The sequence below is a fragment of the Saccopteryx leptura genome, chromosome 3 (genome assembly GCF_036850995.1).
Source record: "Saccopteryx leptura isolate mSacLep1 chromosome 3, mSacLep1_pri_phased_curated, whole genome shotgun sequence".
Classification (NCBI taxonomy): domain Eukaryota; kingdom Metazoa; phylum Chordata; class Mammalia; order Chiroptera; family Emballonuridae; genus Saccopteryx; species Saccopteryx leptura.
The window spans coordinates 259,880,721-259,893,531 of record NC_089505.1 but is presented as its reverse complement, the minus strand read 5'-3'; the positions used below and the strand labels follow the sequence as shown (position 1 = coordinate 259,893,531).

The window sequence follows — 12,811 nt, the reverse complement described above, 5'->3', positions numbered from 1 at the left end:
AACTACCTTCATATATGGGACATTTTATATATAATATTTATAATATAAAATATAAGCATAAATTTTCACTTTAACCTATCAAAATTTCAAAAAGATAGGTAGCCTGTATTTAGAAAATATTTGTAAAATGCCACTAGAATTATTTTTCTCTTTTCATAAGAAATGTTCTTTCCATTTGCTTTCAGATAACACAATTTACCTGTGAAAAAAGGACCATGTCCATCAACACTAGATTGTGCTTTGAACCTAACTGCTATTATTTTGCCAGATCTTTAGAAATCATATACTTACTGTGATTACTGTACTACTGATAACCATATCACCTCATACTATATAATGTTTCAGTTTATAATGTGCTTCTAAATACATTATCTTGTTAGCTATCACCAATGTACTGAGAAATTCAATTGACAGAAACAGGAGAAAGAATTTCCTATATTCTTCATTCAAAATAAAAAGCACATAGAAAAAGAAAATTGAGAGTCCAAGTCAAGGATAAATGAAGGAAAAACTTTAAAACAATAAAAACTGAGCTGAAATGGCAAGGTTTATATTTCTAGTCATAACTCATTCTCTTTGAAAAAAGATTCACTGGTATTATGTCATCAATGTTAAAAGTTTAAGCAATCTGAAAAATTTCACCCAATTTTCCACTTACTGCTCAATGCTTTATACAGTCCTTTAGAAATTAAATTTAAAGCAAATTTTCTGTCAACAGAGCTTCTTAGTGTTTTCTAAACTGAAGTATAAAGATCTAAAGGCTGGATGGTGTGTTTACATGTGTGCAGAGAAAAAAATGAACATTTCTAGGAAATATGAAAGAAGCACTCTAGAAGTCCTGTTTATAAATAAGTACTTAAAGCGAAATAAAAATCACTTTCTAACCTAGAGTGGCCATTTATGAGTAAATAGAATTGTTTTTAGCTATTTAAATTTAGGAATGTACCTGTGGTGTCCAGGAGACAGAAAATGAAACAGGAAAATCCACCAGACAATCTGGTGGTTCTGCAGGGTACTAGGAAAAAGCAGAAAATTCAGTTATTTTTGCTTCTGTGACAATTCCTGACAATTTCACAGGTATTTTAGAAAAACTTAAATATATAAGAAAAAGTATTATATATACAAGTGTATTATATATAAATTTTTTGATTCTACTGTTATAGAAATGTCAAGAACTGATGAATAATCAAGTTATGCTCAGGAGGTACAAAGTTTGGTGATTTGGGGGGTAACAATGCAATTAGTTTTGAGCAAAGAGGAATAAATTAAGTCAGTGTTAGGTCAGCTGCTAATGTTATTTGAGGGTTAAACCACACTGGACCTCAGTTTCTTATCTTTAAAATGAGAGACAAACTAATATTAATTTCCTTTCAGTCTAAAATTTAATCTCAAATAGCCTCAGTTACTATTTAAAGAAGCAGTATCAGAATCAAGAAATGCACAGAAATACAATTATCAATTATAAAAGATATTTTATTCAATTAAATAATTACTTTTAGTAAGATAATAAAAAGAAACAATAAAATGCCTTTTGACTTATTAATGAAAAACAAAAGTAAGAGTTTTAAGTCAGAAAAAAATTTCATTGTTAACAGAAAATTAAAATTTTTAAGTTTTATATAAAAATGATAGTCATTAGGAAAAATCAGGTTTCTAAATTAAAAAAGAAAAAATATATAGTTTTTCTTAATCAAATTTGTTATTAGAAAATTATACTACGATTTCTCTAAAATGCAATTCTATATTTTTCAAAGTCACATATAATTTTTAAAAACACTCATTTCTTCCCATTAAAAAGCTAAACTTACCAAAAGAAAATTAGTTTTAGGAAAACTCTTTTCTCTCATTTGACAGAATGTTTAAGTTTTAGACTCATTTATTTCAGTTTATTTTTCACTACTTTGCTGAATATAGCAAAAAGGGACAAAAGTTATCACTACAATATCTACAAAATATCAGCACACTGAAGTGAAGGCTCTGAAATGTATTAATCTTTACTTACAATGATCTGTTGGTTGAAAAGAAACTTATCGCAGACTCGGACTAATGGTATCTGGCTCTGCAGAACTGATAACACATAGGCAAATATACAGGAAACCATAGAAAAATATAATAATGCTCCGATTTGGAGGGAAAATGAAAAAAGGCTAGGTTGAAATTAAGGAGGGAGCTCTATTTAAGACAATTAAAATATCATGATGTATTTAAGTGTGTACCTGCTATAACCACTGTAAAACAATTTGTATGCCATTTTTTGTAAGTCATGTGATTATCTAAAAGTAGATAATCTCTCTCTGCAGGTAGAGACTTGAGATTTCTCTGGTTTTCAGCTCTGCTGACTAATTTGTGTAATCTCAGACAAGTCAGTAAATTTCTGTATTATAAATAAAAATGATAAAACTCAATTGAAGGGATTATAATATCTTTTTGTGCTCTAAAATGCTAAGATTCCTTAAAGCAAATAATGCACACTTGAAACTTCCATAGGTCAAAAATTAAATATTTAGTTTTGCTTTGATTTACTGCCATTCATCTCCCACTGATGCAGACAATGAGTAATATCAACTTTCTAACTTACAACAATCACCAAGTCTGAGTATGAGTATGAAGTTAATGAAATGCTTACAGTACTTAGAGTAGAAAAACAAGTAAAGTACCTATGACTTTGGAAGTTATTATGTTAAACATACAACTCATTATGTTAAAAGAATATAATTTTATATTTAAGTAGGACTCTGTACAGTAAAAGGTACATATATACTGACATAGGAAGGGATCTAATAGTTGAACAAAAAAGCAGGTTATAATAAATATAATATGAGTCCATAAACATGAAATTATATCTAGGCTTTTGGAAATCTGGTGAATTTTCTTCGAGGCTTTCCAAAATAAAATTTTTAAAGTATCACGTGTATAGTTTTTTAGAAGCAGCTAGCACTTCTTTACATTGAAAACATTCAAAGAGGTCACTTCACAAAGTATTTCCTGACCACAATTCATATACATACATGAATATGGGATAGTTTGAGATAAACACCTTTTAAATGTCTTTTCTGTGTAATTATGCAAACATAAAAACATAAATTAGACTGACCTATAGATAGGTGGCTTTACGGTATATCTATTATAAGTTAAATGCACATATATAGTATGTGTTAATTAAATTCACATTTGAGATCAATTTTATTTCTTTAATAAATTTTATACAACTGCATAGAACCTAAAAAGCACAAATTTATATACTTGTGGATAATTTAACATGAATTATGAAGTAGTATCCCAGATAATTTTCAAAATCATTTGTGCTTTGTAGTACTAACTACAACATCGGTAACTAAAAGTAACATTGTAAAATAACTACCAAAATACAGACAGTTTTGAGTAAGCAGCACAGTTATATATAAAAGCTCCAGAGACTACCTGCCCAAAGATTTACTTTAGAAGTACAATTGACAGCAATAAGAGCTGCACATAAGGGAATATTAATAGAAAAATAAGTATAATAATTATTTTAATTAAAATATAGTTTTAAAAATCTCAACTAAAACAATTCAGTCAAATGCACAACTATAAAATAATTATAAAAGTGTAAATTTTGTCACATCCAATATATTTAGACTGTATATTACATAATTCTAAGAAAAATGTTAACCCCAACTATTCTGTGATGTAACTATTAAAGAGGTAAGGCTCCCTCACAAGTGAATACATACAAATTGCAAATTATCAAAATGGTCGTCAGAGACAGAGTGCCCAGACCTCTGATACACATATGTGATTTGTTTCTCAAGAAGCCTGATCCTAGCCAAAGCTGAGCAAGCCCTAGGCTAGTTCTTTCTTCAAAGAAAGATAATAACTCCATTCCACAGTTCAGGATATACTGTAAGTATTGCATAAAAATACACTTATAAAAACAATAAAATTGAACTGTTTCCCTTACCATATTTCTTGATTTATACATTTATTTTTAATAGAGGATGTCCAGTCAAAATTGGTATTGTTTTCTTTGTAAGTCTTTAGGGACAGTGAGTACAGGGGCACAACTGGAAATACCGGTATGTATTTCAGAATCAAAATACTAAAACTAATTTATTTCTTTACAACATATAAAAAAAAAGTTTGTGTATTTACAAAATAAGCCTGTTTTAAGATTTGTTAAAAAAAAATCAGCTTGACCCTTTAAAATTTAGTTTGGATTAAGATTTGCATTATGTACTCTTAACACAGTTTCAGCTATCACTACTTTTAACTGACAATCCCAGATCCAAATATTCCTAGAAAAGAAATTATCACATCTACAAGAGAACGTGGGGTGGGTCTGCTTCAACGAAAACTGAACTAAATGGACAATGAAAGACTCTAGTCAATCACACCAATGTAATATTCATTCAGGTCCACCCTTTTAAAAAAGAAAAAAATATCTTTTTCCCAATTCCTTCCCAACTGACACTTGAAAATATTCTCCACCTTGTAAAGACGTAAGAAAAGCCAACAGAGTGGTAGCTATATCTTCCCTCATAATACTACCAATAACATCCTAACTGCAATTAATAATAAAATCTTATAGGTATAGATACAGACAGTGTACACTTAAAGCATTATCTCCTCAGTCATTAGAAATGCTTGCAAAATTTAGGCTATTACAACAGAATCAAGACAGGATGTACTTAAAATCTTTCATTTTGGTCTTCATAGCAGCAAAGCAACTTTTATCAATATACAAATTATAAACAATTAAAGCTTTGAGGAATATGACAGGACCCTTGCCACTGGCTGTCTGTGACCTTTGAAGGAATAAAGACAGTTTTCTCCCTGGCCTTAAAAAAATGTACACCTCTAAAAATTAAAAGGGAAAATAAACATTTTAAAATTTTAACCAAAATATCCATGTAACTCTTTTTACAAATAGGATTTCTAGCCCACTAATTTTTATAACACTTATCACAAGTCTTAAAATTACACTTAAATATTTTGTGTGTGAGAAAAAGAGAGAATGAGTAATTTCTCAACTTGTCTGACATATAAGATATGGCACTATAAGGTATCCACTTTTCTGTGTCACCCCGTACAGCTTTATATATTAATTCTCTCTCATGGAAAGCTTAAATGCCAGGCACATTTTTAAAAAGGACAAACACAATTGATCTTTTCATCACTAGAGTCTTCTGAAATAGAGTTGATTGATGACTCCTGGGAACAATAAAAAAAAAAAAAAAAAGATGTCCTGGTTTTCTCAAATTCTAATGTTTCCCTTGTGATTATGAAACAAATGATTAATATGCTGGACTTGTTTATTCTACTTATTTCTAAAAATTTACAATCTAAACTAAAAAATAAAGATGAAACAGGTATGTTTTGTGCCAATAAATTAATGAGTAGTTATAGACCACTACTAGCCTATTCCTGTAAGTAGAGGCATAACCTTGACAAATTCTTAAAATAACAGAAAAAGAATTCAGCCAAAAAAATACAAACAATAAAAAATAAAAAATATGTATCTGTGTGTGTCTGTGTTGGCGGGGGGGGAGGGCAGAGTGGGTCAGACATAAGAACTACAAAGGTAATGCACAGTTAGCACTGACGACAAAGACCTTCTAGTAGAACTTTACTGGGGACAGTGGAAACTTCCAACTCTTTTCTATATTGGAGGATACAAAAATAACATTTTGCTACTGTGAGGCTGCTGAATCTTATTGCAATATTTCTTTTTTATGAAGTCTATCTTTTGATCAAATTTGAACTAAAATAGTGACATGAAATTATATCTAGGCTTTTGGAAATCTGCTGAATTTTCTTGAGGCTTTCCAAAATAAAATTTTTAAAGTATCATGTGTATATTTTTTTAGAAGCAGCTAGCACTTCTTTACATTGAAAACATTCAAAGAGGTCACTTCACAAAGTATTTCCTGACCACAATAACAGGTTAAGGAAGCACATACCTTTGCCTTCAACTTGAGAGTGATTAGATGCTCTCTACCAGAAGCATCTTCAGCTTTTAACTTGATGGTACTGAAGCAAGAATCCACATACACAAGTCTGGTGAGCAGAAAAGAATAAAAAATGATCACATGTGGGAGGGCAGGACTGGGGGGAGGACAGGACTGGGGGGAGGGGGCGGAGGATGGTAGCATTTGAAATGAAAATATTTGCTACATTCCTATTAATCCATTACAAATATTAATCAGAGGGATTTCTGCATGCTAGCCCTTTATGCTGCTGTATAGATTTATTGCTGTTAATACACCAGCCTAGTGCTTAATGCAGTCATAGATCTTGGGATTATTTACTATGTGTGTCAAGGCTCATGCTGTGGTCAGTGAGCACTATGTTTTGGTTTTCCATCACTGGAACCTTTGGCACACACAGCATGTTCCTGTCAGCCTCTACTTATGTACACATTAAACTTCCTGTCATATTCTTTGATCCATTTCTGTGGTTTCATGCAGTATGAGACTTTTATGCTTCCTTTATTTGTTTCCTCCTCGATGAACTTTTCTTTATTATCAATAATGTTACTGTACAAAAATCTGGCTGATATTAGTTCATATACTCAAATTGATCCTCCAAGGAAAATGTTGTATAAGCACAGGTACAGCCTGGTCTCCTAACAATAAATTTTCTTTTTGTGCGATATATAGCTTCTGACACTTAACCTGCACATGCATTCAAGATGACTAATATTTTAAACATATAGCACAAGCACAGTTGTTTTGGCTTTAACTTGCTCTTAATGCATGAATTTTCTACAATGGAAACCAATACCCTTTGAAATATATCATTCTGTAAAACTATGGTCCCTTGAGTAGCATAAGCTACTGACAAAAATGTTCAAATTTAGTAGTATATTTACTAGTGAACTGGGCATGTGGATATTTTTGACATTTTTACAATACCATTCTCTTGTAAAGATAAAAAGTAGCCTAAGAGTATTGCACAACTTATCACCCAGACTGATGGTAAGACCATTAGAGTTCAGAACTGACATTGGCCTCCTAACCCAGGAAACATTTTTTTAATATTACTATATGCTGTTTAGTCACTGTCCAGGTATAATGGTAAAAGTGGGTCAATTTAAAAAAATGCTAGGCAATAAAGTTGTGGAACACTGTAATGAAAAATAGACCTAAAACTGAAAAAGACACATCTTTAACAAAAGACTAAAAGATAAAATAATCTTTATCAACAGAAAGAATGTTTATCATAATCTATAAAAAGCCTAGAGTCTTAAAAAACAAAAGTTATTCTAGAAAATTATTTTTAGAAATATCAATGATTTTATATATAAACATTTAATCATTAATTACTTTCAGCTATATCTATAAGCATCTCAAGGCTCCCTCCCCCCAAAAAATTACAATATGAGACTATCATATTTTATCAATACAACTCTCAGATTCAGATATGGACACCTGTTTGAAAACATCAACATTTCAGGTTAAAGATGCTAATATAAGCACAAGCATTTATATCCTCTCTCTACTCACTTAAAAAAAAATAACAAGGTATAAATAAACCCACAGTTACAAAAAGAACAAGAAAGAAATATACACTAAAGCAAATTTTCAACAAATTCTATAAAATAAAAATAGAAATAAAAAGTGGTTTGAAAAACACTGGCTGACAAAACATTAGAGGCAGAAAAAGAAGGTGCCAGGAGAGAGATAACTGGGAAAAAAAAAGAATAGAAAGAAAGAGTATTAAATAGAGGGTGTGACATATCATATATGGAGAGAAATTAAAGGAATATTTTTTAAAAATATAAAAAACCAAACAGGGAAGAGGAAATTTTAAACTAAATTATAAACAATAAAGCTATGTTAAAAAATTAAAAATATTTATAGTCATAAAAAGTTAAAATGCTTACAATTACAATTTTTTTAAATCCAGCAATAAACAAAGCTAAGAGAATTATAGCTACAGATACTAATGTAAATATATTTGACCACTGCAATTTAAAAGGAACGAAGGACAAAAACAGAGGTAGAAAGGGGAAGGAGATGAGGAGAAAAAATTGGGAACATTAAAATTTGTAATTGCTAATTTGAGAGTAAAAGATACACATCGTTAACTGAATATACATGAAAGAAGTTTAAGAAATATTAACCTAACAGAAGAATAAAAGAATAGAAAAGAAGGAAGAGAGTGGAGGAGCTAAATCCTTTCTAATTATAGCAGTCAGTATATAAGTCCTAAAACTGACAAGTCAAGCAATATTAAATATAGGCATATTATTTTAAAATATGAAAGCTGTAAGCATGAATATTTCAGAGTGTTTGTCTCCAAGAGTAAGGTGGAGGATAAGAAATGGGATGGGAAAAGGCTGCTGCTTTTCTTCATAAGCCTTAAACAGTTTATAACCATGATGAATATGTACAAAGACAGAGCAAGAGGGTGGGGAAAGAAAAGAAACAAGTGAATCACCAATTGGTACTTCTCATACTTCACATTGCTGCTCCTCATCTGAATGCTCAAAATCATTACTGAACATCTATACAATTAGACAGAAATAAACAAAAGTTCAGATCTTTTGTTTCCAGTCACACAAACGAAAGATTATCATCTTTCCATGAAATTTAAGACATGGAGATACTATATTAGAGAAATGTCATGCTCAAAATATAGCCTTGCAGTCAAACTGGTAAGATTAATTTTGTTATATTTTAAGAAAAATAAAACAGTAAAAATAAAAAATTACAATTTCAGGTTCATCTCGGCCTGGTCTTTAAAATTAGCCATTTTACCCTTATTGATTTCTGTCTAGTTTAGTTCAGGGACAGGGAGAAATCTTATAATTATTAACACCTTGAGTACATGTGACCTAGACTGCCACATGTCCTCTAATATTTCTTCTCACCTTTTGCCTTTTGGTTATAGGATCCCTGCCTCCATGGGGCCCCAACTACAGCAAGTTTTAGCAGGGTACACTCCATCCAGCTAGCAACCCTTCCTAGCCGCCCTTGGGTATCATCATATCACTAAATTTTGGCCAATGGACAATAAACAAAAGTGATTGACATGTGTATTTTCTGGATCATTTACTAACAAAACGGTCTTCCCTCCACTGCCCCTCTCACTCTCCCTTCCTTTCGACTAGATCTGAGACAGGCTTATCTGAGCCAGCGAAGACCATGCAGACAAGAACAACTCTCTTAGTGCAGCTCTGACCACTGGCAGGCTCTGTAACAATGGAGGTATTTTATATCTGCCCTGTCCCAAACAGCGGCCACTGGCTACATGGGACTAGGAGGTCCTAAAATACAGCTAGCATGAACACTGAAATGTTAATTTAGTTTAAATAATATAAATGCCAATAGCCACATGCAGCCAGTAGCTACTATAGTGAACAGTGCAGCCACAGTAGATGGTTGAAAAACAAACCAAAAAACCTGAGTTCCTGGATGACCTTGTGGAACAGAACCACCTGTACTCACTCTTAACCATCTGCCTACTTCTGAAGAATCAATGAGAGGTGAAAATCTTGTTGAAACACGGAGGATTTAGGATTTTCTTTATTAAAAGCAGCTTAGCCAGTAACCTAACCAAAAGAACATATTTCTATCTACTTACAGTAGGAAAGAATATCTCAGTGTTTGGTCAATAAAAGAGATATCAAAGGGGGAAAATCAGTAATAAGCTCTTACAATTAATATAAAAATGAGTCTTAAAAAAGCCTATTTAAAATGTTCTGCTTTATTGTTATGGTGGTTATCTTGATTTAAATAATGTAGAATAAATAAATTTTACTCATTCAAATAAGATAAATCATTTAAATAATAAATTTAGAAAACTTTTCATCATTGGAAAGTTCAAAACTTTTTAAAGTAATACAATCACATTTAAAATTTATATCTAGAAGGAGTTTGGGTATTATTACTTAGCTACACATATTCATAATTGACTAAAAATGAAAAAACAAATATAAAATCTAAAGAAAGTTGTAAAGCCAGTAGCCATGGCTACCATCATAGCCGCCTGGCCCATGCAGGTTCGCATTAGATTCGGACAGACAGTAATGAAACAACAGAGCCAAGAACTGGTGGGCCATCCTCTTTATTCCTGCTTGCACCCAGCAGGCAAGAAATACACACAGTGGGAAAACACTTCCCTTTCCACTCAGGGCTCCCAAAGCCATTGACTTATCCAGTTTCCTAGAATCAAAGTTTTTCACCTCACCAGCCTTATTCACCTCTGTTCCCCATCTCCTTCTCCTGCACAAACTCTACACAATCTGGCTTCTCCTTCAGCACTCCGCCATCTTGGCTGCTTCTCCTCTCCTCCAAATGGCCTTTCTCTGCTCTCCTCCAGCATAGGCTCCTCTGCCCCATTTTATATTGTAGAAATCAAAACCTTTAATCTAATATACAAACAAGGAAGTCTCTGATACAAAGTCACTTATATCTGAGGCATATGAGATTCCTCATGAGAGTGTACCACCCCACATCATGCAACAGTCAAGGGTGTGGGGAAAAGCTTAGTCTTAAAACTAAGCCTTAGGCTATAACAACCCAGCCTGCTTACAGCCTGTCCCCCACACAAACTATAAGTGAGCAAACATATATATGATATTTACAAACTTATTTGACCAACAAAAGTATATTTTTATTACTTTAAATTTATCATTTGCTGCATTTCTTTGTAAGTCTGCTTGTGATAACTAAAACGGCACTAAACTTGACAGTTAAGTTTTATAAACACAAAAGGGATATGAATACCTCAGCTTCAGGGGGGTTTCTGTTCCTGTTAATAGCTAAATGTGCCTGACCTGTGGTGGCGCAGTGGATAAAGCATCAACCTGGAAATGCTGAGGTCGCTGGTTCGAAACCCGGGCTTGCCTGGTCGAGGCACATATGGGAGTTGATGCTTTCAGCTCCTCCCCCCTTCTCTCTCTCTCTGTCTCTTTCTCCTCTCTCTGTCTCTCTCCCTCTCTCTCTCTCCTCTCTAAAAATGAATAAATAAAAATAAAAAATAAATGGATAAAGACTAAAATAATGCAAAGAAGAATTTAAAAAAAAAAAAAAAAAAAGCTAAATGTTATCAAGTCAGAACAGCAAAAGGAATGTGTTTTATCTCTTGAAATGCTGTACCCATTTTGACCAACAACCTAAGTTACATAGCTTTTCTTTAAATATCTAGATATATTTATATAGTAATAACATCAAAAGGCAGACTGAAAATCTAAATGATTTAATAAAGTATCAAAGCTTCCATTTTTAACACTACTCTCAAGTTTAAGCATTAAACTCCATACCTAGATTTCAAAAAAACAACCTCCATCACTAATTGGTGACTTTACTTCCTGTTTGTGCAACCTATCCTGCCTTCTAGACCAGATTAATCTTCCTAAATATCTTTATGTTCTTTTCTTCTTTAGATTTTATATATAGATTTTGAGAGAAGAGGGAGAGAGAGAAAGGGGGAGGGGGGAAAAGCAGAAAGCATCAATTCATAGCAGTTGCTTCTTGTATGTGCCCTGATCAGGCAAGCCCAGGAATTCAAACCAGTGACCTCAGCATCCCAGGTCAATGCTTTATCCACTGCGACACCACAGGTCAGGCCCTAAATATCTTTTTAATTATATCAATTCCTTTCTTAAAAGCATCCAATAAGTCTCCCTCACTAGCGTATAAAAAATCCTTAGTTTAGCAGTCAAGAGCCTTCAGTCTGGCCCTGATATAAGCAACTGATTTACTCCAAAATTCAAAAATGAATTGTACATTTCCATCCTTATAGCCTTGCCTCCACCAATCCCTCTCCTTTCAAGGCTTTCTATATTCCTCCTAAGCTTATTTCAAAACCCACACCCTCTAAGAGCCTTCCTAAATTATCTGTAGCCCAAAAGGAACTCCCCTTTCCTGAAAATCTCAACACTGCTCCCTTTCATTTAAGGTTTTGCTTTCTTATAAAGAATATAACAGTTTTTTACTTCTATACATGTGTCAATGCTCTACATATTAAACAAACTTAGAGAAGCTCCTGTCAGACTGGTTCATATTTATTGCTTCACATGTATATTTTAAACAACTGAATGCAAATTCTGTTTAAATCATATACTAACAACACATTCGCGTTTCCAATTTAAAAAGACATTTTTTTCACTATCAGATAATTTATAGTTATTCAGTAATTTAGATATATGTGTGTAGAAATAAACACTTCATAAAAATACATATATAGTCTGACATTTTTGGGTGAACTAGTGTCTCAACAACTTTATACCTACTTTATACACAGACTGAGTCACATAACGTTTTTTTCAATACTTACTATTAAGTATTATTAGGCCCTCATCAATAAGTCAACAAACAATTGCTGGCGAGGATGGAATAAAAAGGGAACCCTTATGCACTCCTGGTGGGAATGCAGATTGGTGCAGCCACTGTGGGAAAGCAGTATAATGTTACCTCAAAAAATTAAAAATGGAACTGCCATATGACCAAGTGATCCCAGTGCTAGGAATTTATACAAAAAAAACCCAAACACTAAGTTGAAAGAAAATATGCATCTCTATGTTCACTGCAGCATTATTTACACTAGCCAAGATTTGGGAGCAGCCCGAGTGTCCATCAGTATATAAGTAGGAAAGAAAAGTGTGGTGCATTTACACAATGGAATACTACTCGGCCATAAAAAAGAACATCTTATATTTGTGACAGCATAGATGGACCTGGAGAGCTTTATGCTAAGTGAAATAATCCAGTCAGAGAAAGACAAGTACCATATGATTTCACTCATATGTAGAATCTAATGAACTAACAAGCAAATCAGAGACAGACTCATAGAGAGCAGGCTGACAGCTGTCAAAAGGAAGGGT

General features: G+C 32.7%; 1 protein-coding gene across 1 annotated transcript in view; it reads right to left on the bottom strand.

Moving 5' to 3' along the window:
- FANCL (FA complementation group L) overlaps positions 1 to 12,811 on the bottom strand; it is a 57,325-nt gene that overhangs the window by 19,883 nt on the left and 24,631 nt on the right. Inside the window, exons 6-7 of the mRNA XM_066378226.1 lie at positions 5,940 to 6,036; positions 947 to 1,015 (exon numbers count right to left, since the gene is read on the bottom strand). Coding sequence (XP_066234323.1) covers positions 947 to 1,015; positions 5,940 to 6,036 — 166 coding nt within the window. The remainder of the gene's footprint in view (positions 1 to 946; positions 1,016 to 5,939; positions 6,037 to 12,811) is intronic.